The following is a 26,614-nucleotide window of genomic DNA, read 5'->3' as shown; positions in this document are numbered from 1 at the left end:
GTTATGTAGTAAAGGATAGGATTTAAAAAGTTTGTTGGAAATAAAGTTTAACCGTTTTGTTTTTACTTCAGTACTGTCCAGGCACATCTGGCTATTTGGGTTCTGTACAGCTAGTAGGGAGGTGGAGGAGGTACCGCATTTTCACTTCCTTGACATCTTCATACAGGTACTGCAGACGCCTCTATAGAGAACTCGTCCGTCCATAGCCGTGGTTAGTGTTGCTCCAGTTGTTATAATATTAATACAGGAAACAAAACAAAGGCTGTTGCCAAATGTAGGCGTCATTGTTAACCCTTCTTTTAGCGGTCGTTACAGATTCTCCCACTTGCACCACATGCCCTTCTTTAGACTCGTTAAGGTTCGGCTATCGGGAATGGAAATCGGAGTAGCTGCCCCTTAGGATTGGGTTCGTTTTTTACTGCCACCAGTGTAGCATTCCAAGCCTTTCAAGAAAGCGAAAGAAGTCATAATATCAGGGCAGGTTATGTAGTTGCCGACATTTAGAACGGCTGGGTGCTGATGCCATGATCCGGAGACCATGCCGTCCCGTGGAAGTGCCAAAGTGGGGCCGTAAATGCCCACTAAACCAAGATGAAGAGCAAAACATATCATCAAAGCATTACAGTATAACAGCAAACTATGCGGGACATTGGCTTAATCTTAGATATGTGACGTTTGTGTATGTACCGCTCCATTTTAACTGATGTGGCTCCGTGCCTCATTCCAATTACATCATGTTCTTTCGGTTTCCTCCCATTTATTAATTTTCACTTTTGCTTACTACTTTTATGGCACACTGACAAGCGCAAACACATTGAAAACCATTGTTACGAGTATTATGTTACTGCATTCACCACCAGTGTCACATATTTGTGACGCGCTTGCTTAAAAGGCAATGAATTGCATTTGAAAGGAAAAGTAAAATAACGATGATTGGAGGCAGATAAAACAACGTAATATGTAACTCATAGTTACCGATTCCCTCTGTTACCCTGCGGTAATCACATTCAAGTTTCCTCCAAGTGGAAATCCATTGCATTTATAATAGCCGTTTTATATGTAAGAGGATTAGAAGGATTGCCTTAAGTTGATCCACCTTTGTATCAATATTACTAAGTCCTCCAAGATGTATCTATCTACAAGGGAAGCCAACAAATCGACCGACTGCGATTCCGCATCATTACCACTAGTTCAGCTTCCGGGTTAAAAATGTATTCTTTGAGGGAGAAAGGGATTCCAACTTTCTAGGAGGGTTTGTGGGTCTGACAAGGGTGCCGTATTATGACCGAGACTGTGAAAACTAAATATTGTAGTGATTTGGACAGGTGAGTTACTGACGATCAGCTTCAAATGAAAGGTGTACAACCAAAGCTTAATCTACCTTCCTGCCTTCCTCCTTCCAATGTAAGAGGAGTATTCTCTGACCATAAAAAGGAAACACTTTTTCCAGAAACACATTCCGACTTCTTGTGTACAACAAAAAATCACAAGGCTGACATGCCGGGGCCGTTGGACAAGCAGACAATTGGAGGACCCCACTAACAACCAGAAAAGATGTCGGAAGGTAAAAGAGGAAGTTTCGTCTGTTTTTCCCCTCTTTGTAGGCGATGCAGGAAAGTGTTTTGTGACCCATTCCGTCTGGTAACTGATAAAAACTGTCCGTAAATAATGTGCCTTTCTTAAGATTTTTTTACCATCTAATTTGGTATTTACTGCAGTGAAATAAATTTAATCCTAATTTTTTAAGCGATGGAGATTTTGAGCTTTCCTCGGTGGAAATATTATGAAGATTAAGACTGAGGAAGAGATGTGATAGTTCTGCTGAAAATTGCCTTGAGAAACGGGATTTGAGTAAATTGGAAAAAAAGTGGAGGAATTTATTTATTTCAATAGCGCATTCAGTGGTGTCACTTTAGGCCCTTAGACTGGATTTCTGCCAGACCTGTAGCCACCAGGTCCCCCTGTGCCTTACTACGATTTCAGGAATTGATCAAGAGGTATCACTAATTTCCGGCATTTTATTTTAAAACGGTAAAGGCGTCCAGTTAACTTTAAACCTTAAACCTTCCCATATAGAATTTTTAAAAAGGACCTAACTACTTAAAACAACACCGACAAAGGGGAAAGTAATAAATAAAAGAGATAATTGGCCCTCCGAGTTAGGGCTTGTAGGAAAACAAATACCTTATGTTTCTACATGCAATTGTTTTTAGGAAGCTGTGGGCAAGTAAATAGGACTTCTACAAACAAGCTCTTCGAATCATGATTCCCGACTTTTGAAATTGGAAAATTAATTTAACATAGATATTCATTAAATTTTCCTCCTTTTCAAATGGAGAATATAATAGGCAAATGAGATTTGGAACTTCTTTGAATGTTAAATGTAAAGTGGCGACACTATAGGCTTTTCCTACCTTAAAACGTCTGCAACCAGCGTCACATATGTGTGACATTTGAATCCCAATATTGTATTGAAATACTTTGTTTACGATTTAATGCTTCGGTTTGACTTTGTGGGCTTTTAAGGCTCTGCATGGCTTCCAGACTGTTTCAGTAGACTCAGACCATCCATAGTTCGGCAAAACAGTATTGTGTCTTCTCTCGTTTTCAGGAAAGACTTAGGGCGCTACACTAATGGCAGTGGAAAACAGATCCAAACTTAAGAGACAACTATCCTGATTTTCATTTATAACCGCAAAGCCGTTGTGTGTCGAAAGAAGGGTACGTGCTGCAGGTTGGAGGATCTGTGACAACTCCTAAAAGAAGGGTTAAAAATGACATCTACATTCGGCAACAGCCTTAGTTTCGTTTTCTGTATTAATGTTAGTAACAACTGAAGCAACACTAACTATGGCTCTATACCACTGGGAAGAGTTCTATGTGTAGGCGTGTGCAATACCGGCTTGAAGATGTCGATGAAGTGGAAATGCGGTACCTCCTCCTCCTTCCTACTGGCTAGTGGTCTTGCGACTAATGTTGGCAAGCGAGATGATCCGTATATTCTCCCTTTCCCAATACAATTCAATACAATTCTGTAGATCCAGTGGCATAGACAGGAGGAATCGGTGATATTGGGGTAACAAATCCTCTCAGTTACACGCAGATTTGATGATCAGTGCATCTGGTCCTTTGATGTTTTCAATACGGCACCGACTATGTCGCTGTGATGGTAGATGCAAGAGGTTAACCATGGGAAGCACCGGGAAGCCATGTAATACTTTAGTTGCCTATTTATAAATAAGTTTAGGTAGTGGACCACTTAGGACTCCGCCATCGCGCCTCCACCAGGTGGTTTGGTACCTGGCCTATGTCATTACCCTCTGCGCCCTCCTGTGGGTTGAAAACACGCATTCTATTATGGAACCATGTCTTCTCTTATCTTAAGGGGAGTCTCGGGCACTGCATCATTTAGTGTTTTCCATAGAAAAAAAATTTACATTACTTTGTACTTTCAGCAAGACCTCTCTTGATGTTAATTAGGCAAAACGACTTTTCAAAATGCCTGAAAGGAGAAAGCTACTTTGTCTACGCTTATTAAATTAAAAGATAATTAGCAAGAAATTTAATTTATTCTTTTAAAATTGATTCCATGTTAATTTCAAGAAGCTAACTGAGCATAAATCTGGTTCAGCACTTTTGGTCATCGGATTTTTCAACACAAGCAAATTTTACCGGTCAAGGTCAGCACTTCCCATCTCTGGCACTGCCTGCACAGCTACTTTGTCACAAGAGGATAAGGTAGTCGTTGGTTTTCTTCCCAATTTGTCACTACTGATTAAGTTCGACAGAGATTTTGAAAGTGGTATACATGCAGTGATCTGATATTGTTTTGGCGTGTGTTTGTCTACGCTCGCCATTTAGTCCCCGTGGCTTTTGACCCCAATCCATGGCATGCCAGCAGCCTCCTAATTCTTTTTTACCATAGTGGAGTTAGCTTTTCGAAGTTACTTTGTTTATAAGCCTAAATGCTATACCTTAATGGGATAGAAAGAGGGCATCTGCCGCGGGTGAATAAGTCTGCGATGACTCCTAACCGGAGGAGTAAATGAAAGGCCTTCCCAAAAAAATTACCTCATTTTCATGGTCTGTGGGTAATACTAATTACAGCTGAAGCTACACCAGCCATTAATCATCTGGAAAAGTTTGTTAAGGAGCTGTCTGCGACACGTAAATGCTGATATTAGTTTGGTGAACAAGAGATGCCGTCTTTGTGCCTCCAACAGCTGAGTGGAAACCAGATAGCAGAGCAGAGCGGCACTGAAATGAGAACACAGCGGCAAGAAGTAATAGACGATCAGCACTTATTCCGTGAAGCTCTTTTTAACCCTGCTTTTTATTATATTGTTTCGCTTCATATTAAATTTACATGCCACCAGCGACTGACATACGAACAGTCCGGTACTGGTTCTAAGCAGTACAAATCTAGTTCATTTCCCCTTCGCGATGATCCTAACACAGGGTGCAAGTCAATAGAAAATGGCCTCACCTGGATGCATCAATTGCGGTAGGATTAAATGTCTTTCCATCGGCAATACAGTTAAATGTATAATACTGCTGACTTGTGGATGGTCTTTAAAGTGACAACTATGTTTTAACGACCGGCACGAAAGTTTGGTTTAAGGGAGGGCAGGAAAAAGAAATTCAAAAGTAAACAGGGGCTATTTAATGATTCGATGTTTTGTTTAAATGTCTGTTAAGCTACTCAAGCAAATCATTCCGTAGGCTATGTTCTATACCTGTAGCATAGCCTTTGAGGTATGCAAGCATCCTCCAAAATCTTCTATTATTAAATAGTACGTGATTTTCTACTGTACATTGACTTGCTATAAATCCAAGAAAGACTCGAAACACGACCCTATTGATAACCTCAAAGCTACTGTAGAAGCTAAAAAACCTCTCGTGCACTCATTAAAGATCTCTTCCTAATTGAGTAACGATGCATTGCATGATGGATTTTAGATATTAATAAAATCCACGTGAATATTCCGTGCACAAATAAAATGCCTAACCCACAAGTGTCGCAAAAAAGATTTCAATTTAAATGATAATTAAAAACGTTTAAAAATGACAGATATTCCTACTAGCGCTTTGAAAATAACAGAATGTTAGTAGTCCAGTGCATTTCAGCCGCGTAAAAAAGCTCCTTTATGCGACTTATTTATCGCAAAAACTTAGTTGCAAAATCTTGGTATATCTAAAACAAAAGAAATTCTTAGGAATTTAGTTGCTTGAACCTATTGGAATAGGTGGCCTAGTCATCAGATGTTTTAACCTTCAAATGTCAACGCGGCTCGTTTATCAACAGTGTGTCGACGAATGCACATCTATCCAGGATATCGTTACTTCTATTCTCTCCATAAAGGATGAGCCAACTAATCTTATTGAGAAGCGCAGGCGTTTTGATGCCCTCCAGTCTGATGGTCGAAAGCACTTGTCAGCTCTAAAATCATTTATAGGGAAACTAGATCAAATTCTTGATTTGACTGCAACGCCTGCGAATCGGAAAAAGCTTGACGCTATTGAAAACCAGTATGCGTCATTCTTGGTGAGTATAGATTGCAACTTACATTTTCTTGTTGAGGTTTGTTGTCTTTTAATCTTGACAAGCTCCTCATTTTCCCAATGGCTAATTATTTTCAACAAAATATTTGCATTCATATGCACCAAGATGGGCCATTGTTGTTCTTAAGTCCATGCCAGACCTTTTTTATATTTTTGCGTATCCTTTTTGCAGTAGCTTAACCAGTACAGATGGGCACTTCGTACAAGTTTTACGCCTTGGCGTTTCGATTTGCACTGCTGGGAAATACCGGAATTATGCCTCCTTTATACGATGCTAATTATCAGTTCTCCCTTTAGTTACATTACATTAAATATGAATAAGGAAAAACACGATGGGCTCGTTTCTTTCTCATCTATTAGGGACCCCACATGTTTGCCATCCACAGCTAGTACTGTTAGTAATAGTTAATTTAACACATTTACTTGTTCGCTGGCATGGAATTATTGATCTCTCTTTATGTCTACGTTGCATGAAGGCGGCCATACTCTTTTCTGGAACATCACGCTGTTGATAAATGTAGAATTTATTGTAAAACCTTTAGGAGTTATTTAGGAAGGCAATCTACACCACCAGCAAGAGTCTTGAGATCTCAGAGCGCAGCGCTCTCCTTTCCAACCCCTACCGCAGTTCTAACTTTGGCGGTGACAGTGACTTTCACAACCAGCTGGAGGCCTCCCTACAACTCACCACTGATATGCGTCTGCACGCCCGCCGTCTGGCCGAGGAGGTAGCCCGTGGCAACGCCAACGCTGAGTTGGTGGATAACTCCTCTAACCAGGTGGAGGAGAATTTGCGTGAATTAAAGGAGATGGGTGGACAATTAAAGGTTTCGGCGCGACTGGGTGGACAGCTGTCGAGGCGACGCATCATTGATTGCTTCATCTTCATTATGGTTTTTGGCTTTTTCTACCTTACTTGTGCCCATATTGTGCTGAAGAGGCTCTTTTTCTATAGGCTGTTTGGAAAGTAATGAATATATTAGATTTTATGATGTAGTAGGTTTGGATGTCTGTTAATCTAGGGGGGGAATAAGGGGAGTAGTGTTCGTATTTGTTCTTGTACGTTACGAAATGTCTACGCTCCTCTATCACCGCAGTAGTCTTCTAATCGGGTTGCCATGTTTTTTGCAGGCACTAGTAGGTTTGATTGATATCTTGCTTCGCTAGATAAAACGGGACCATTTTGAGTGGAGAGTGGATTGCTTAATTCCTCTATGTCGTTCTAGCTTGTCTTTTTTTGCGTGGTTGAATCTGGGCTTCTGACACAAGGTATTCAAGGGAGCAGGATACCCTGGGTTATTCATCATTCTGGGATGTTTTTCACAAGGGAGCAACTTAAGAAGGGTATATCAGTAAGGTTTTCTAGTGTGACTCGGTTGCTTTGGGTGCTGCGAGACCTAACGATATCCAAATAATCCTACTATAACTGCGCCAAGTAGGGTGCAATGTTTTGGTAGAATTCAGCACCCAAAATGGGCTCCTTGGAGTATTTCATTCGTTGAAGTAGTTGCTACTGTGTTCCATTTTCAATGTTGCTAAGAGACTATCTCGAATTCAGGTTTAGTTCGTCGTTAGCCACTTTATCCACAAACCTTCCTAAAGTGTCTACTTTTTTGCTATTTCGATAAAAACCAGAATAGTATGACAATTTGTCGATCCTGTTGGAACAAGTGTTCAGTCATCTGTGTAGACGCTCACAGTTACCACATCGCCTTGTCTTATGTATCGGCGTGAGGTGAATTCTCGTCGGTTTTTTGGAAGTACTATTTTATCACTGGCTTTATTTTAGTAGTTACAAAGGAAGGGATCACTGATTAATCGGCTTTGCCGAATACTTGTATCTTGTTTGAAGCACGTAGCTCATGTAACTGGTATCGCTCATGATGTCGGGGCAAAAGTGACACCGATCATGGATCCAAGATCCTGGATTTCAAGTGATTTCCACCTAAAGGAACCCCTTTAAAACTGTAACATTGAAGGCTTAACAATGTCAGGAAGTTAGGATATTTTTGTGTCAATTGCATCCTCTAATGGTATTTGTCTAGATTTCACAAAGTAAGGTAAAGTTTATTCTCTCTTTTATACCTTTGCTACCTTGACGGGGTCCAGCTATCTGTCTGAGTTTGTCTGGAATTGCTGTCATCTTTTAAGATGCTTTGTATTTGTACTGGATCACTGGTTACGCGAAAATCCTGTGAACCAAGTGCAGATCCATTAGTTCCTCTTTCGTTTCTTCATCAATCACTGTGTGTAGATGTCTTTGTTCTAGCTTGGAGCCCTGTGCTTCTCTTGAAAGGCACTTTACTTCGAATTTTGATTAATCTACAAATTTCTGATAAATGAAGGGGCGGTGTGGAGCATGTCTGCCTGCGCGGCATGGGTCAGGTCGTAAGCAGGGGATTTAGAACTTGCCCGCCGTGGAATTCCACTTCCACGAATTGCCAGAGTATCAGGGGATGAAAGGACCTAAAAGGTGTGTTTCACACGATGTTTATTCAAATAGCCAAGAAATAGGAGGCATTAGTTTGGGACTTCGTGAAAAATTGCGGCTTGGCTTTATGATAAATAAGTTGTCATTTACCACCATAATTACTGTGAAGTATTAATGATTAAGATGCAACCCAACGGAGGAGTTATTTTCGAATTCTGGGAGGTCTCTCCCCACAGATACGCTTATTTGCCTGTGGATTATTCCAAGTCAGGCGTGCTCCCTTATGTCAATGTTTTTTCTACCTAGACATCATGAAACATATCCAACAATTTGAAGGGATTTTTGGCAGCTTTTTAGGAGAGGAGGAAAGTAGGACATTCTAATGTCACCTGTTGTATGGAGTCATCTACACGTCCCTGATTTGCAGTTGATTTCTCCACTGAATTGCTTTGTGATGGCCACCGAAAGATAATAATCATAGGAAAACGACAAGGACGTTTAGGCACGCAAGTTTTGATGATTTTCCTTCTCATTCGCCTGAGCGCTGTTTCAGGATTTTTTCACGGAAGAAGTTGTCCGTTTACAGGCTCGAGTTTCATCGGTACGATCCCAACCGTAATTTTTGGGTTTCATCGAGTGGACAGTTTATAAAATAATAGCTGTGTCCGCAGTCCATCATACACGCATTCTAAGTGTGAAATGGCATGATCCCTCGGAAGTGTGGAGTATCAAGTAAATCGCTTGGTTTGGCACGTTTTGACACTTTATCTCCTCAAAGCGATGCAAGCATTTCACGAGGGGGTTCGCCACCTTTTAGATCGAGTTTAGATTCTCATCTTGAATACACGCGGATGGCGATTTGGAAGATATTATGGGAGCGGAATGCTCCTTCTCGAGGTTCAAAAGCTTAATAGGCAAGGAAGCAATCCGAATTCATGGATCTTTATCAGTAAATTGGTAATAAGTGTTTTAAGGAAGTGATTTTTCGCCCAACTTGCTTACGTAGTCAGTGGCGTTCAAGTCACATCGGTACTTCTGGATCTCTGTGGCGGTTTTGGAGAAAGTGATAAGCGCCAAATATTTTGTACTAATAATAACCGGTGAATTAGTCGACTTCAGACACCGCTAATCAAAATGACAATCAAGTGGGACAGCTTGATGAACGAAGCTTTTGGTGAAAGGACACCTAAAAACCACGCTCCGGCTACCAACTTGCACAGAAGACTTTTACCTCATAACAGCAAGACTGTCTCGTTCATGGTGCCCTTTCCCAGCCCACATACTCACCGTTCATTCCTGCCAATGCTCGGTCTGTGTCCGGAACACCTGCTCTAAGTCCAACCTGTCTTGAAGTTACCCGGTAAACAAGTTTTTCTGTCACTCACGATTAAGTTCACGATTAGTACCGTTTACCGCCTTTCCTTAAATGAATACTAGAGCACCCAGGCTAGGCGACCTCATAAATCTGGCCTCCTAGTTGTTGTAAAAATTGTCACTTATCGCCTTTCAAGGGCATACCTGAAGTTGATCAACACAAACGCAGCCCCGAATAGTGTCTTCTCTGTGTGGCATTACTGCCTTACCCTTAAGAGCGGGTCTTCCTAATTTTTGCCGGCATCAAAGTAAAATAAGTTACTTTCGTTTCTTGTCAAGTTTTACCCTTTAATTAGGGGATTAAAAACACAAACTAAGCCTCTACCTTCTTTGAAATGAGGAGGGTATACCCACGCATTTTGGTGGTTAATAATTAAGCCGTTCTTGTGCCTCTACCTTGCTTGACAGGGGAAAAAGACCAAGCGGTTTAAAGTAGTCAAAAATTTGTCCGAATTTCACTTGGTCACAAAAGTAAAACTTAAAGTCATTTATTGGGGCTGCTTTTGAGAAAGTAGATTGGATATGCAGGAAACTGCGTAACCTGCTGTTTATGGGCTTGTATAGCACCCTAAGTCAAAAAAAGTCATAACTTAAGAACGAAAAACGTATTTCTGATGTGCAGAGGGGCTGCTTAAAGGGCTTGGAGGACGTGCCCTCCAACAAAAATACAAAGACGGAATCAAATAAAGTTACACAGCCCTCCTCTCGCTACAGCTTCGTCCCCGGCGCTCTCCTTGGGCAATCTCTTGTGCCGACCACTTAAACATAGTTGATACTATAAGAAAAACGCCAGTGAACCAACCGTTCTAGTCACCCAACGCCACTGAGTCCTCTTGGCTATTCCACTGGATCTAGGGTTTCACCCTCTATGGGAAATGGATTGGAGGAAAGGAGTGAATGTGCTGGCCATCTTATATATCCATCACCGGTCCTAAGTACACTAAAATACTTTTATTAGGATGAAGTTTTGTGTCTGTGCCTCCCTGCCACTTTGTTGCCACTTCAGTACTGTCCAGCTATATCTTTCTAAGACCTGTCCAGCTAGTAAAGAGATGAGGGATGCTCCACATTCACACTTTATTGACATCTTGATACAGGTAACATAGACACCTCCTTAACGAGCTTTTTAAATCCTTCATTTGTTAATAGCGATCCTGCAGAGCTCAAGACTGATGGTAGACGAAGATAAACGTCATTTTCAACCCCTTTGTTAAGAGTGACCAAAGGTCCTCCCATCCGCAGCATTTGCCCTTCTTCCATCGCGTCAAGGTTTGGCATTCAGGAGAGGTAATTGAGGTAGTTTTGCTTTATGCTCGAGTTTCGCTTTTCTCTAGCATCAATGTAGCAACCCGAGTCTTGTCTAAAGTCGAAAGAAGCCATAATATCAAGACTGACACGGCCCGAAAGCCATGAAACCCAGTGGAAGTACAATCACGGAGTCTGAAACCGCTGTTGTCATGTGAGAGTTAAATAAACAATCAGAGTATTACACAACAGTTTAGACGACAGCAGAACACACCAACAGACAGCGGACAAGTTAAGTGAAAAAACCAAGCTGGTTGTTTTTTAATGGTTTGTCGTGGTTAATGTGTCCATTCCGACAAAACACTGACAACAACAAACCTGTGAAGTGGGTGCCCTCCAATACCTCACAAATGAAAGCACTGGTGACTCCATGAGTGAAGGCAAGTGATGAAAGTAAATTATTATAAAAGAGTGGGAATGGAGTCGACCAGCACAAATTTGCACAACGATTGCGTGATTGCACTTCTGCCCTACAACATGACCTTTGGGCCAGGCCAGTGGCCTTCAAGCCCTTCAGTAGACCGACAGTGCACATTCTGACCGAGAGCTATAACTTCATTCGTCTTGAGAAAAGTGTCAGGACGCTACAATAAGCATAAAGCTCCATACAATATCGGTCAAATTGGGGTTTGCTTATCATTGAGGCATCTTCACAAGGACTAAACAAAGCCGCACTATTGTCGAGGTCCACGGTCATCTGCGGATCCACGACTATGGGAACTGAAGAGTAACCAGTTAAATAGTTAAACAAATGGCTTTATACAAATAAGAATTGGGCGTTAATGAGTTCAGCACTAATTTTTATTTCTTAATTCCAGCGGGAAGCTGGAAGACATTCTAAAATAGATGAACTATTCTACAATGAAACTTGTCATTTCATCTGGATGTTTTGCGGATCAAGTCGAACTTTGAGATCGAGAGGAAGCCACTAGACCTTTTATCAACGCAGGCAGGTGTAGGATATATTACCTTTGTTTTTAAGGATTCATAAAAAATTACCTTTGATAGATCGATTTCTTCTTTCCTGAATTTACGCCTCACAGCTGCGTTTTCGAACGCCCCACCAAGTTACCATGACTACCATATCCATCAAAATTAACTGTCGTAGGGACATTTATTTTTTGACTCCATTTTAGGCATGTTGACAAAGGCACCAGACTAGATTTCTTCTAGTTTACGAGAGTGCATGAAATTTTAAGTCTCGGATCATACTTTGTTCAGTAATACTTTGATTAATCGCATAGCACTTCATTTTGGTTTAAAGAACACTTGGGGCTCTGGGATGGTACTTCTACCGGGCGAAATTTACATTCTGCTCTAGTATTATGTCTTCTTCCATCTTTAGGAAAGACCGGAGGCGCTGCAATAGTGCTAGGGGAAAGCAAAATCTGAGCATAGAGGAATACTACCTTGATTTTCAAACCTGAATGGTAAACCCTAGCGTGAAGGAAGAAGGGCATGTGCTACGAATGGAGGAATCTGCAAATAGCCCCACCAGAAGAGTAAAAAATGACGCCCATCTTTAGCAACCACCCCAGTCCTACGTTCTGCAGGAATGCTACTACCAACTTAAGCGACGTTAGACGTGTCCGTGAATCATCTGGAAGAATTCGTTATGGAGGTGTCTACTGTACCCGTTTAAAGCTGTCGACTAAGTGAACAAGCAATGCCTCCTCCACCCCTCTACTAGCTGGATAGAACCTAAATAGGCAGATGTGGCTGAGCAGCACTGAAGTGAGAGCAAAGTGGCAAGAGGGAACAGACGTAAAACCTTATCCCCAGTAATAGTTTAAATCTCTTCCTTTATTGCATGACTCTGCTAGTAGGTCAGTGTTCTTACGACTAGCGATGGATGTGCGAGATGGTCAGCACATTCGACCCCTTCTCCCAATACGCCTTCAGGACAGGATAAAACTCTGGATCCAGTGAAATTGCCAAGAGGAAATCAGTGACACTGTGGTCAGACCTATTCTTTTTTGCACGCAAATTCGAAGACTGGCGCGGTTGGTTGGTGGGTGTTTTGCCGACTATGCTCTAGTGGGCAGCATAGGAGGTTGACCATGGACAGCGCTCAAAGGAGACGACGACAAAGATGGGATGGGGGCTAAACAATACTTTGTTCATTTGTTCAACTATTTGTTTTGGTTTTTATTCATCCTCCCGGTGACATGGTCTCTAGGCCATACCAGTAGCCCCGACTCCCCAGCCCTTCTGTACATCGGCAATACATATCCCACCCAAGTATTACGTCATCTTTCGCCTACAGTGAAGTCCCTAATCCCTTCAAAGTCATCACGAAATGCTTTTCCGGGAAAATTAACCAATTTATACCCTCGATTAGTTGTCGAATATCAAAGTAGCGTTTCCGACGTTCAAATTTTTGTTGATTAAATTTATTATTCTCTCCAAGCCGATGCTTCACGATTCTTATCACTGCAAAAGTACACCCACTCATTCGGCAGTGAGGACTGCACCATTTCCCTCCCGAATAAGAACAGCACAAAATAAATTTATATAATCAGGAAACAGTGAAGGTCATTAGAAATCCAGATAAACTGGCTTTTTCTTTACTAGATACAACCCTTTTGTTTGTTTATATAGTTCACAGTAATCCCCACACCTCTTGGCCTCCGCGTCATTTAATCGTCCTCCTGGTAGTGGTGTAGCATCCTAATTGCATTATCTTCGTCGTCTTCGCTTCCAATATCGTGACTTCAGGAGATATTTGTTTAGCTAGGGATAATATCTAAATGCTATGGAAGGCAAATGCTTGTAGTGGGTAGCCGAGGGGTTATTGAATCCACGTCATCCTTCATTTACTGTTCCAATTTCGTTCCGCTATAAAGTGACCAATGAATGAATCTGCAATATTGCCATAGAGATTGGCAACTTGCGCGAACAAATTTACCCTCTTTGTTGAGTGCCTAGACAGCAACGGTGCTGGAACTTGAAGGAGCTCTCTTGCTCAACTCCCTAGTTGATAACTGTTTTGGGGCAAATTTTCGCTAAGGTTGTTGGTTGGGGCATGATATGCTTCCCTTGCTGTTCATCGATATAGATGGTTAATTGTTAATACAAGCCTCCAGACCAACCCAACTGTAGATACATCATAACGACGACATCGGAAACCTACTCGCCGTGATGTAAAGTCAACACAGCATCTATAGCTGACTCGTGGGTGACTTCCCAAAGCGTCATCGAGGTTGGGATGGTCATGTAGAGTGGTTGCTACACTAATGGCACAGAACAAGGAGAGTGCTAGGAGACGGAGGTTCTGGTCACCATCTTGGTGTCCTAGCCTCCCATCCATACCGTCTCTGCAAATGCTTCTTCCAGTCCTTCTGTGTTCAATCCGCCTTCAAGGAGGTGAGGGTCAAAAGATAATCAAATAGCTTTTCCTACTTTCAAGCCTCCTTTTCCAGCCTCGTAGTTATACGGGGAGTACTTTAAATACAATGAAGGGGCTGAACTCGAAGTCCCGGTATTTACTCAGGGCTGAGAAGGGATGGTGAAAGTAGTAGTAGATACACAATACGGCAATTACAAATACCGGTCGGAGGAAGAGGGGAGCGTAAATTCTACCCAGGCGGGAGGAGGAGAAGGGACGCGTATTTACAAATCTGATGACCACATAATGCGGTGTTAGTTGGAGAGATGATGGCGCAGTGCGAATGCAGTCAATCGGTGCGACTAAGCTATCTTACAAGAGCGCAGTTGATCTAAAATGGAGAGAGATGAAGGGAGGAAAAAAAACGACCTTTTCTCGTCAACTACATTTATGTATGTGCACAGATATGCGATGTCTTTTCCTTCCGCTTTACCAACTAAAAAAATCCGCCCAAAAGTGACTCACTTCCTTGCCCATTTGCTAGTGACTTCGACCTAAAATTTGCAATAAAACGTTTTTTTTTCATCCTCTGCTTCAATTAGAGGTTGCAAGATAAAATAAATGAGAAATGAGACATGGTGGAGAAAATTCCGCTACCGTGATTTGAAGTTGTCTGTGAAGCCTAATTAACAGTGGCACGAGAACAAGCAAAAAGAAACACGAAAATTTTTCGTTGTGACAGATTTTTTTCTATTGTTTAAATAAGAAAAATAACAAAGTGGATCTACAATTGGACCTGGGAAAGAGGAGGGCAAACGAGGAGCCATGACCTCAACAATGAATGTGTTTTGAAATCATCTACTTCATAAATGGAAGTTAGCTTGGTTCAAAAACCTCCAAAGGCTGGTTTTTTCATCGTGTTGAAAGAATGCGTGACGGCAGAATGCAACCCCCAGAGGCTCTCTAAAGGTTTAACTGCTAATGCTGAATCACCATATGATGATGAGGCATCACGATCTTGATAATAATGGAAAATTATGTGTTGCTATTGTCTAGCGCGACCGGAGATTAGGATTTAAAGTGGGCGAAAATGAACCGATTGAAAAAAACGGTGGAAGACAGGCTAACGGATGCCACATACAATGTGTCAGTGAATGGCAGGAGCTTGCAAGGCTATCAGTTTGTGCCTCGGGAGCATTTTAAGTTGCTGACTGGCCGACTGACTATGCTATGACGTTAGGCAAACGACTCCCAACTCCCGACACTCACGACTTCACCCTCAAAGGAGGGCATTTACTTCTTTTGCGTATGCAGGAGACTCCGCACGCAACGGTTTGCTGGAAATTGCTAACGTACTACAGACCAAACCCTTACTACTAAGATCTACCAAATATGCCTCAAAGATGTCCAACAGAAACGGAGATAGGAAGGCAATACTGCCTCCACTGTTTGCCACCTTTTCTTTGCAGTGGGAGAAATTGAGGTGCCTAGGACTTCATTGTTTGTTTTCAGACACCTAATGTCTCATAAAAGTGAATTTCTCAATGCGCTTTCCGCAACTCGGCTCTTATTAAAAAAAAGAGAATTTATGAAGATCGCTGGTTACTTTGCAGCACTATAAAAACTTTTTCCTTCCCACAAAAGAAGCATACGCCCGTAAAAATGGAGCTAATACCCTAGAAGACCCACCTTTCTGGATATTCTTTGTTTGAGGAGCTTTGATCTCTTTCACAAGCTAAAATGAAAAAGTAAGTAGGAGATAAAGCGGTCACACTCGTCAAAAGTTTTAATAATTCTTTTAAGTTTCTTCATACTTGAGTTATTACATAACAATGGCCTGGATTTCTACTGGGATACCACCTTGTCTAAATGTCGGACCACGGGGGCACTTCGATCGCCTCGGGGTTCACCTCCACTCAGCGCTACGACTGCCGGGCCTTCCATTCCTTCCGTAGGTTAGCAATGTGTTCTGCCACTATAACTTGGCATCTTACGGCTTTGAAATAGAATCAGGGCGCTGTGCATTTACTTCATGTACCAATAAGTGGCACCTAGATCCTTTTGAAGGATCAAAATACAAAACCTTCTCATTTACAAGGTGATAATACAGTTCCGACCCTCCAGCATTTTCGTAACGTTCATCTGATATTTTCAAGGGATTAATTTCACCCTTACACCAACTAAAATCACCCCTGAAAATCATTCAATCAAATTTATCCTAAAAAGACTGCACCACTGAGCAGTAAAAAGCAGCAATACCTTGATAGTCTTGACCTGATCACTTTGAGAAATGGGAGGAGCAACGGATCTTGTACCAGGCTGACGATATCCCGGAATCACGATGTCCTGAAGTGCGTGCAACTTGTACCAATGCGGTTGACCATCCAAAGCCTCTTTTGCTATATTTGATTCAAAAAAAAATTCCATCGAAATGATCATAGTCGCTTATGTTGTCGTTTAAACCGCCGTTAAATAAGTTTTATGCATCCGTGACGCCAAACTCTATACACACAATGGTTTTTTCTTACTTGCTTCGTTAACATTGGACGTCTTTATCAAAACAAAATGGTTTTCTCCTCAATGTCCCGGTAATGCTAGACTGCTCAAATTGCAAAGAAATGAGGTATGGAATTTCTCTAGGTAATTGGGAACAAAAAAACCCAAAGCCCCCTCAACCTTTCAAAGCTATGTCTTGCTTGCAAGTCCAGTTTAAATACTATAGTCGGAAATTTTCTGATCAAGAATAAGGAAGAAAAAGGAAAAATATAATTGGTTGCCAAGGTTTTTGATTGTAGATGAAATGGCAATAATTAGTATTTATAACTATACGGCTTCATCAACCGACTCGGACAAAACTGCAATTTCCCTTCTCCACTGAGGTGAAAAAGGCAACAAAATCGCCAGAACTCCTCATAGCCAGATTAAGCAGTTCAAGCAGTCTTTACGAAATTCCCTGTGAAGTGATTATGCTGGATTGTTTGGCAAATTGAAGGAGAAGGAAAAACTATGTAAGACTAATTTGCACTTTTTAGTCCGGCCAAAAAACTAGACGCCAGGCATGAACGAAAAAAATAAACTCACATCCCAAATGAATGATTGCCTGTCCCATGAAATCATTCATTTTAAGCCGGTCGAAATCCCACACAGTGGCCTCAAGAACACGTTTCTTGAGGGTCCGCTTGAGGCAATTCATGAAAACTACTGTCTGCTGCCATTCGGGCTCGAGGGTATTTGGAATATACTTGATCTGTCTATTCAAATCCACGCTAAAAGGAAAAGGGGAAGCATAGGGTCAACACTAATGGCAGTTTGTAGGCCTAACTCAATTTCCTTCGTTACTGCTCGACTTAATACTCGCCTGTCTGAGGAGCAGAAGGATGGAGCGTTGAAAATTAACAACTACGAATTAAATTAACGCATGATCCTACAAAATGTAAGCAGCTAAATAAATCCATCAGATTCATTATTTATACGAAGCTTTCAGTGAATCTGAGACCACCAGATGACTTTGCGTATCAAAACGTAATCAAAAGATCACTCAACCATTGATGGACGGGAAAACGACTTCCACTCGGTTTGGGGTGGGGAATTCGGCCTCCTCCAGGAGGAAAACATTCTTAAAAATAGCAGGGATACTAAGTAAGGAGGAGTTTTGTCCTATTAACTTTTTTCAAAATCTACCCATATTTGCACCTTGGAAATATGCTTAAATGGATTACAAAAAGTATTAAAAGGAGGGGATTAACCCAAGTGTGCTTTGGGGATTTCAGTTGCCAATGATAAGACCCTTAAAAAAGAACGAAAAAAGGTAATTACAAGAGTAAATATGGAGTATACTGTGAAGGAGTTAAGCATTACTCAAAAAAATCTTCCATTGGACTTTGTTCCTCATCAACTGCGTTAAAGTTTTATGCTGCCTTTGTTCCATTAAGAAGTGCTAAAACTCCTGTTTCTTAATGTCCAAGCAACAACATATCAAGTCGTCAACAATAAGAATACCTAGTTAAGGAAAAGTGTTTTTTTTAAATTAGCCGGCATTTTGCTGGCCACGCAGGGCCATTAAACTGCACAGATAGATAATAAACACTGGGATGTGTATATAGCTTTCTAAAAGCAGTATAACATACTCTTCTGTGGGATCTGGATGAAGTCGCAGTTTGACGAATGGATCAGCTAGACCGTTGAGGTCCATTGGCCGAAGACCTCGGGCCCTTGCTACGTGTGCCGTCAGGCTTTGATCGTAGTCATCGAAGGTTAGGATCAACTAAAATTGCAGTTGGAGGATAAGAGGAGTGATGAGACGGAATGTTCTTCAACAATTTTCGGTCTTTAATAAAATACAGTAAAAATCGAATTGAGTGACCGATTTTCCTAATATGATATTGGTATGTTAATTACCTTTAAACGCAAAATATAAATTTCGTTAGTTTCAAAAAAGTTCCCAGCTTTTCGAGGCATTAAAGACCCAATTTACGTTTCATTCCTTATTATATAATCCCATGTAACCAACTGTCGTATATACCAGATAAATTTACTTCCCCAAAACATGGTAGTAAGCAAATTGCTTGATTCAGTTATAAAAGTTTGTAATGTATTACAACGACATGTCGGTGAAACCAAACGGGATCGTTTACTTGAAAAGTGCCTAGGAGGAGCACAGCTTACTTCAATTTCACCAAACGATGGGGTGACGCCTTCATCAGTCACAAGGTGCCCATCGCCATTCTGAAAGTTGAAATTTAAAATAATCAGAGTGGTATTTACAAATAAAATTGACTTGCCAAAGACTTTTTTGAAACACCAAATCCACATAGAGATTCTTGTCTCCTATTGGTGGACAACTGGAGAGCAGAGATTGATCAGATACTTGATTGGTTAATTCTGGGGGCAACAGACTGTCCACCTCAAATGTTGCAGTTATGAGAAACCAATTTCCTTTTTTGAACTAAGCTACAGTCTTCTCAAAATTAGAAAGCTGTTTCAAATGATATATTTATAATCCATGAGAGCAGAGTATTTTACTGTACCAAAGTCGCAAGAGACAAATTCCTTCCGTGCTAAATTTTTAAAAGCCGTAAAAAAAGTGCAATTTACTACTCTCTGCTTTTGGAGAAAAAGTAAACTCAGGTGGTAACATGCAGACTTTTTGGTACACTTACTCTCACAATTTTAAGCAGTATAGCGCTACTGCAGTAAGGTTTAAGCCGTCTCGGACGTGAAAACACTCAAACTAATAACCCCATCAGTTTGTACCTATTTGTTTTAAAAGTACAGGACCAACAACTTGAAAATTAATAATGGTTTAAAGAATTTTAAAGTAAACGGTTTAGAGAGATTGAAGCCTTGAAATAAAGTGCCCAAAAATAAGTTAAAGTTCTCCCCTTTACCACAGAAAATTCGGGGTATCTCACTTGTGTGAACAAATAAGTGACTTTAAATTTGGGATGACCAGACGAAAAATGCTTGTTTAGGTCGCCGTCTAGTTCCTTCAGAACACTATCGATAAGAATTTACCAATGGATTTAATCAACTCCCAGTTGGAATGTGGAGGTGGGGGGAATAAAGCTGACCGACTCCCTAAACAAACTTCGATATTTCGGTTAACTCAGGCACCATCAGTGCCCCAGAGGAGAGTCGACCATCACAATTCAAATATTTCGTTGTTCTACCGCCTTACGCTAACATTAAAACTACTGGGTAGATCAATTCAAAAGCTGCTCAAAGATTAGAAAAGGTTAATTTCCCTCACACCAACAGCGTTCTTTGTCATTTTTACTGCTCTACACTCAATCAATCTGTTTGTGACATGATTTGTCGTACCCACCTATCATAGATTGACGACCAACGCATGCAACACATCTTCTTGAGGAGTGAGTAAATTGGACGTTGCGAATAAATGACGCTGATAGCAAACCTGTTCACTTCAAAACATTCTCTTGCCGGCAGAACCCGAAACATTTCGTGTTATACCAAAGTTGGGTAATAATTTATTTTTTCGTTAAGTTGAGGAGGTGATGACGCATCCCGTACGTAAGGGTTTTGGACAATCAATTGAATGTCTTTCTCCCCTTCTATTGAAGGAATCTAACGCCTCCGCTACTAAGGTTTCTCCCATAGAAAAAGAGACCACCATTACCAAGGGATTTTATCAAGCCATTATTCGACAAATTGTTCTAACTTTGCTTTTCTTTTATGTTTTGATTCATTTCTCCAATTAAAGTGGTGGCTCAGGCATGATAACCGGCGTGATGATGATAGCGGGCATGTTAATTACTTAAAATAACTTTTTTTGCAAGGGATTGTAGATTTCACAAAGATTTGTTATGCTAATGAAAATATTTTGCAAATACTACTGTAAACATCACCTTAACTTACAATCGGCCCACCACTGCTATGCGATACAGCGTCCGGCGCTTCTCGTCCACCACCATCGTACTCTGCAACATTAACTGTGGGTACCACCTGCCGCTGGTGATGGTGGACACTTCCAGTCCGTGTGGAGGGACTGGCCGACGTCTCACTGATATTTCGCTCCGACTGCGGCGAGTTCGGTGGAGGTTGATCGATCACGCCTCGTGATGGACAGGTGCCACGGGGATCTGACGACCAGTCGCCCGAACGGCACATGTGCTGTTGCTGCTTATGAATACACGCGGGCCCCGTGGGATGGACCTCACAGGTGTGGATGGGAGGTCCACGAGGTGATTGTTGAGACTGCTGGCAGATGTGCTGTTGATGCACACAGCTGCCGCCTCCACCGCCACTACCATGAAGGCTTTCGTGGAAGTGAGGATTAGGGTTGTGCGAAGGACAGAGTTTGGGGGGGTAGCGGTGAGCATCGGCAGCTGAGAGGGAGCAGAAAAAAGCCATCCAAATATATTGCTGATTCTAAAACCCACCAAGCAAAAATTTCAATAATGTTTACTTTTAACAATCCTAATAAGCATTTCGCAACCTGAAGAGTCAAGCGTTGAAGTATGAGACAACTATATTTGCTCAAGTAGGATTTATGGGTTGAGCATAACACAACTTCTCAGCGATAAATAAAAACCAAAACCCGGGCTTTTTAAACAATTTCTGGGTGGTACTTTGTGCTACCAATTCTTCTCCGAATGGCCTACAAAATGCATGACAAGAAGCTAGCTTCCGCTACTTCGAAACTTCATCTAAATTTGTCCATTTGACTTGGCCGAGTCAAACCTACCAGCTTCAAGAGACATTTCATGATATGAGGATTCCAAGAAGTACCCGGAGGTACCGTAAGAGAGGGTTGGCACACCCGCCATTATTACGTAAAAGCAACCTCAAACATGACAAGGCCCTACAAGCTTTGAGTGATTGCAGCTAAGTATACCGAACGCCGCACTAACCTTGTAGATCACCTGCACAAGAACTAGACTAGTTTAGTTGTCAACTTTCACAATTTAAACAAACAAAAAACTGAACAGTTTTTGGAGGAAGTCCTGCTCTCTGTTACTTACTGTCGCCATCAAGCGGTATTACCTGAATTCTTAATGACCCTGGACTTTGGTTATCAGTTAGAAGACCAGGTCTTGTAAATCAAAAATACAGTAAGTGAATACTGTCGCAAAGTGGAGTCAAATTGCAATAAAGGGTCAAGTATCAAATAAGCACACAATTATAAAGCACTGGGAGAACAATAAAACGGTAGGTTTATGATTTAACAGTGCAGTGTGTTACTTTAAAACTTCCATTTCATTAATGAATACGCTTTGTTGCTTGATGCACTGTAATCACCTAGGACAAAACGCCATACATTCTGAAGCCAATGTGGTCTTTGAGATCTGACTTACTACAAGGGCTTCGGCGAGAGCACGTATGTTGGAGGAATTCCTGAGGATATCGATGTGAGGCTAGCGTTTCCGAAGGATTGCTAGGAGAAAAACATGAAGAAACTTCTTTAACTCCTGAGCTTTCTCATCGTTATCCAATGACACCAATCTTTTTTAAAGGGAAAAAATTGGTTGAATAGTTTGAATAAACCCGAATTCCAATTTCAAATTGAAACTGAATTAATTTAGGTCGTAACAATTGGAGATACGTAAACCTTATTTTTTTTAAACAGTTTCGACAAAAGCTAGGCCTTGATCTGGTGTTTACGCCAGCTCCAACGGCTGCAGCTACACAGAGCGGATGTTTGTAAGATGAATAATGGTATACTCGACCCTGTCTCGATCACTCAATGCCACTCACTGTAGGCAACCAATTTCCCCTTGCCTACCACCTGGCCACTTGCGGAAAGTACTTAGCAGATTGCTTCCCTTGTGCACCAGATAATGCACAAAATTGTGCCCAAATAAGGCACCATTTATACGCAAAAGCCTTCGCACCGAACTGCAAGGTTAGAGGTTGCAATCCTACCAAAAAGGTCTTTGTCAGCCAGAACTAATAATATGCGCTGAAAATATGCCTTTTTGGAAGGTAGCTAGTAAATCACTGGTCATATTTCTTTATTGATCAAACGAACCACACCCCCGTATTTATCGATAGTCGACAGAACCTGCATATTGATCACCAATTTCCAAGTCCAAATTGCTGTCAACATTAAATGGGGCTAACTGCAAAAAATTATGTTTATAATCATTCCCCCTACGCACTGCTTGGGTCAGACATTTTACCTTTTACCTGAAGAACCATAAAAGAGTATACTGGTAATCTTAAGTTTTAATGCAATATCTTAAGAAAATATAACAAGTCACTTTGGTCTTTTTGTCAGCTATTTTTGGAAAAGGCACCCTTTCAGTCTCAATAAGCTGGCAAGTGTTGCTGGAAAAGGTGACTGTGGTAAAGTGAAAAGTCAACTTACATTCTTACCAGGAGTTCAACCTCATCTGCCGGAGTGTCAACGATCGCCTGAACTTCGGCCGCCCCTTTTCCAATCAGCGGAATTCCATTCCATTCTATTACTTCATCACCTAGCATAAAACATGTTATTAAATGTCTTTTCAATAACGCACGAGCACAGTACCACAGAAGACCGAAAAACTTGCGAGAATTTCATGCAAATGAAAACAACGAAATTAAGGGCAAATTGTACAGTAGAACTAACTGCTGAAAAGGAGTTTAAAAATTTTGTTCCTGTAAAACCAACTGCTTTTGTAGACATAAGTGGGAAAATTTAAGAGTAATTTTCAAAAAAGCAAAGAAGTCGGCAGCTTTATAGGACCTACAACTACCACAGTTCCCAGTTCATTGCAGAAACTGAGAACCTCCTCAAACTAGGAACCTGTGTCCGTCAAACTTCTAATGATACCTGCTTTTAACTGACTATATAGGCGTCCGGCCTACACTAAGTTATGATTTGGTTCTGCTGTGATTGGTATGCCTGACGTCAAACCTCATGATTTAGGTAGGCAAATGGTCATTTCCGAACCTTCTGAGATTTCCCCATGAAGATACCCCAGTGTTTCGCCCGAGTGAATCTGCTCCACGTAGCTGCCTAATCGACCGTCAGATCGTTGCCTTCCGCCCACAATTTCGAGACCAAATCCATTGCCTAAACGTGATGAAAGGAAGCGTTAAATTACCCTCTCAGCATGAAATTTGGACCCACCCATTTCCGAAAATAGGCCACTAGCCAAAAATGGTATAAAGTTATGGCGTATAGCGCTTCTCACCACCCATGTTTCGACCCTTTGAACTGCGCATCAAAAGAAGTCGTTTGGTGGGAAAATCGTACGTCCTTCTCAACAACTTCGTGGGAGTTGAGTCGGAATTCTAAAGCAAACGAGGAGAAAGCGAGAGGTGAGATATTTTTCCAACCTAAAAGTATGTGAGAAGCATGGCGAAAAAATCACTAGCATACCCTATTCATTCCACGAATTCTCGATGCCGCATCATTCAAGGAAGCGTTAGAGAGTTTTATTCGTCCACTGGGAACTAAGGGTTTGAAAATGTCTAGCGTTAGTTGTTTTCTTGCCAAATTTTCTTCCTGTGCTTTTGGAATGTTGCTGGCAATGTTTAAGCTGAGGGCTTTGTTTTCAATGAGACCAGGTTCAATGTCCAAAATAGACCAAATCAGTTACGAAAAGGAAGTATTTTGATATTCATTATGTAAATAGGCATTATTTGGCAAATGAATTTAAAACAAGGCATGCATTTTTATCTGGTGAAACGTTTGCTTTTCTCAACACTGAGATCCATTAGACGAGGTCTTGCATTACCACTTCTATATTTTCAGTCTGGCTTTGAAGCCAAAGCACTAGCCCGATCGAAATATTTCTGAAAAAAACAGTTGGCAGCTAATTTCCCTATTTAATGTAAATTGAAAACAACAAATCTTTATCATTACATCACAGCTGGTCTCAAATAGGTACAGGCATGCTTGTACGCACGGGTATATAATCTACTAAAGCATTTTTCCAAATTATTAGATGTAATTCACTCGAATTCATCTCTGTTTTTACTTGCTTTTCACAACCTAATCACTGACACCTTTGCAAACACCCTCGTACATGTGCGATGCCTCGACTTTCTTACCTGGGCCCTGCGTCACGTATTCGTGACGCTGGGCACGTTATCGATTTAGGATAGCTGCCGGTTGCGTCAAATCCTTGTACTAAGCAGATGAGCTTAATTGCTGTCAGGTGCTATGGGTTTGCCAGTGGCTAAATTTCTTTTTGGTCCCTAAAAATGGTTCATAAAACCTTGTGCCAGTCGAATTCATATCAGAACAATGAAACATCTCTCCTATGACACCCGATCATCCTCTGAGACGAACGCTAGTAGCAAATGTACTAAAACCCTGACATCAGATGAGTTGTTACCTAATTCACCACCACTGTTCGAACTAACAAATACGTACAACCACATAAATGGCAGCGTCTTTATCACAAAGCACGAAAAGGGAGGCGTGCCCTTCAATATTACAATCTTACAACAGAACACCCATTTTCGGTTCTACTAAAGAAAAACTTAAGGCTTCTTTCTTGCCTAAGCAACAAATGAAAGGCAGTGGTCGCTCGGCCTCAAGGTTGGCCAATCAGAATTACGCAAGCTCACCTTCCGCGAAATTCGACCAATGAGCTGCAAGCTGATTTATGCATCTATTTTAAAGAATTTTTGGTGTTGTCTGCTCCTTTTTTGGGGAAATTTGACAAGCCATTTCTTGAACTTTTCTTGTTTCAAAATTTCAGAATGAAAAAAGTGGGTTCACTCATAGTAAATCGGAAGGAAAATGAGTTTGACTTTTAAAATTTATCTTGCATTATTGATGAAGAGCAACAGCGAGAGGCACAATTGACTTCAATTTGTAGAAGATTAAGGCTTACTTACACCCATTCCCCTTTAAGAAGTTAAGTAAATTTCTCACAGGGCTCCACATGGCATGACTACTTATTCCAGTCATGCACATTTAAGTAGAAGACGAGAAGAGAATTTGCTTCATTCTAGCTAATAATTTTCCTGAATCGCTCAAGTTATTTTTTTTATGAAAAATGATGACGCTGCTGTAGTTTGACCAAACAAAAGGCAAACTTTTAGATTATTAGCCGAGATTGTGACACTCCTCTATGAAAGTGCTGCGTGATTGCCTTAGCAATGAAGTATCTTACCTTACGGAAATTATTAGGAAAATTCCCAAAGTCTGTATAGCAATTTCTTTAAAAAATAAATCATTGCTTGCATAATCAGGACGACTTACTAATATAGGTCCACTGAAAAGAATTTAAGGGGATTCGTGACAGAACTGTCTATTAAAATCGGTGTCAATATTTCCGTATTTTTCAAATATCTGAATTTTGCCACAAAATGTTATAAGTTTCGACTAAATCTTATCCATTAAATAGATGAAATTCGCACCAATCGTCTCCTTGTCCATTCCGGGCTGTCGTGAGACGTCTTCCAACACAACAGCTGATTGGCTTCCACCACCACCTTTGTAGACAGCTCCACTGCTTGGGGTCATCATCGCCGCAGATGGTACAGACGTTGTCGGCGTTGCTGTTGTTGTAGTTACAGCTGAAGTCACAGAATTCACCTTTCCACCGCTTCCGCTTTCCCCAGCCGACAGCTTCTCCGACAGCTGTTCCCGATAGTGGACCAGAGTGGCGGCTAATTCTGGAGAGAGTTGCTCTAAGAAGGCTTTCTCTCCACCACTAGCTTCAGCTAGAGCAGTGTAGGCTGCCATCAGCGTCTCTGGATCATTCCAGTCGTACTCGTCTCCAGTGGAAGTTGTTTGGACTGGAAGATTGGAGTAGGAGGGTTGTTCAGTGCTTGGAGTTGCGAAATTCGCCATTGCAGTAGCCGCAGCTGCGCCTGCTACCGCTGCCAGAGTTACTTGATCGGCCAAACTATTTTGATCTGGTGTCTGATGGGCCTGAGATGCGTGGTTTGCAAGCAGTTGCATCAATGTCGGATTCCTTAAGAGTTTTTCCAAATTAGGATTGGTTAGAGGGTTAGTTGTACGTGGAGCCGTGAGGAGAGTAGCTTCCTGAACAGGAAGAACTACTCCTGGTGCCTGATTGAAATACTGGGGTGGAGGATTGGGTTGCCTCTCGATTCCCTTCTCCCAACTATCCGACATTAAACTCTTCAAAAGACGTCGATGCTCACGTTTACATTGGCGTCGAAGCTGCTCCGCTGTAGCATCACGT

At 41.4% G+C, this 26,614-nt stretch overlaps 3 protein-coding genes across 3 annotated transcripts; 1 reads left to right on the top strand and 2 right to left on the bottom strand. All coding sequences in view use genetic code 11, as the record gives it.

Moving 5' to 3' along the window:
- Window positions 1-5,278: 5,278 nt before the first annotated feature.
- On the top strand, window positions 5,279-10,130 carry EGR_03850 (Vesicle transport protein SEC20; the record flags this gene model as incomplete). The annotated part of the gene is made up of 4 exons (XM_024493099.1): window positions 5,279-5,545; window positions 6,105-6,529; window positions 7,908-7,950; window positions 9,990-10,130. The coding sequence occupies 4 exons, from the start codon at window positions 5,279-5,281 to the stop codon at window positions 10,128-10,130; spliced, it is 876 nt and encodes a 291-aa protein (XP_024352560.1).
- Window positions 10,131-16,091: 5,961 nt separating this feature from the next.
- On the bottom strand, window positions 16,092-21,286 carry EGR_03849 (Protein piccolo; the record flags this gene model as incomplete). Its single annotated transcript, XM_024493098.1, has 7 exons — window positions 16,092-16,142; window positions 16,260-16,399; window positions 17,082-17,266; window positions 18,128-18,264; window positions 18,666-18,725; window positions 20,376-20,845; window positions 21,205-21,286. The coding sequence occupies 7 exons, from the start codon at window positions 21,284-21,286 to the stop codon at window positions 16,092-16,094; spliced, it is 1,125 nt and encodes a 374-aa protein (XP_024352559.1).
- Window positions 21,287-22,678: 1,392 nt separating this feature from the next.
- Window positions 22,679-23,835, bottom strand: EGR_03848 (Protein piccolo; the record flags this gene model as incomplete). Its single annotated transcript, XM_024493097.1, has 5 exons — window positions 22,679-22,787; window positions 22,828-22,936; window positions 23,395-23,517; window positions 23,639-23,738; window positions 23,827-23,835. The coding sequence occupies 5 exons, from the start codon at window positions 23,833-23,835 to the stop codon at window positions 22,679-22,681; spliced, it is 450 nt and encodes a 149-aa protein (XP_024352558.1).
- Window positions 23,836-26,614: the final 2,779 nt, after the last annotated feature.

Source organism: Echinococcus granulosus, assembly GCF_000524195.1.
Source record: "Echinococcus granulosus chromosome Unknown EG_S00021, whole genome shotgun sequence".
NCBI classification, from domain to species: Eukaryota; Metazoa; Platyhelminthes; class Cestoda; order Cyclophyllidea; family Taeniidae; genus Echinococcus; species Echinococcus granulosus.
This window is presented reverse-complemented; position numbering and strand designations above follow the sequence as displayed.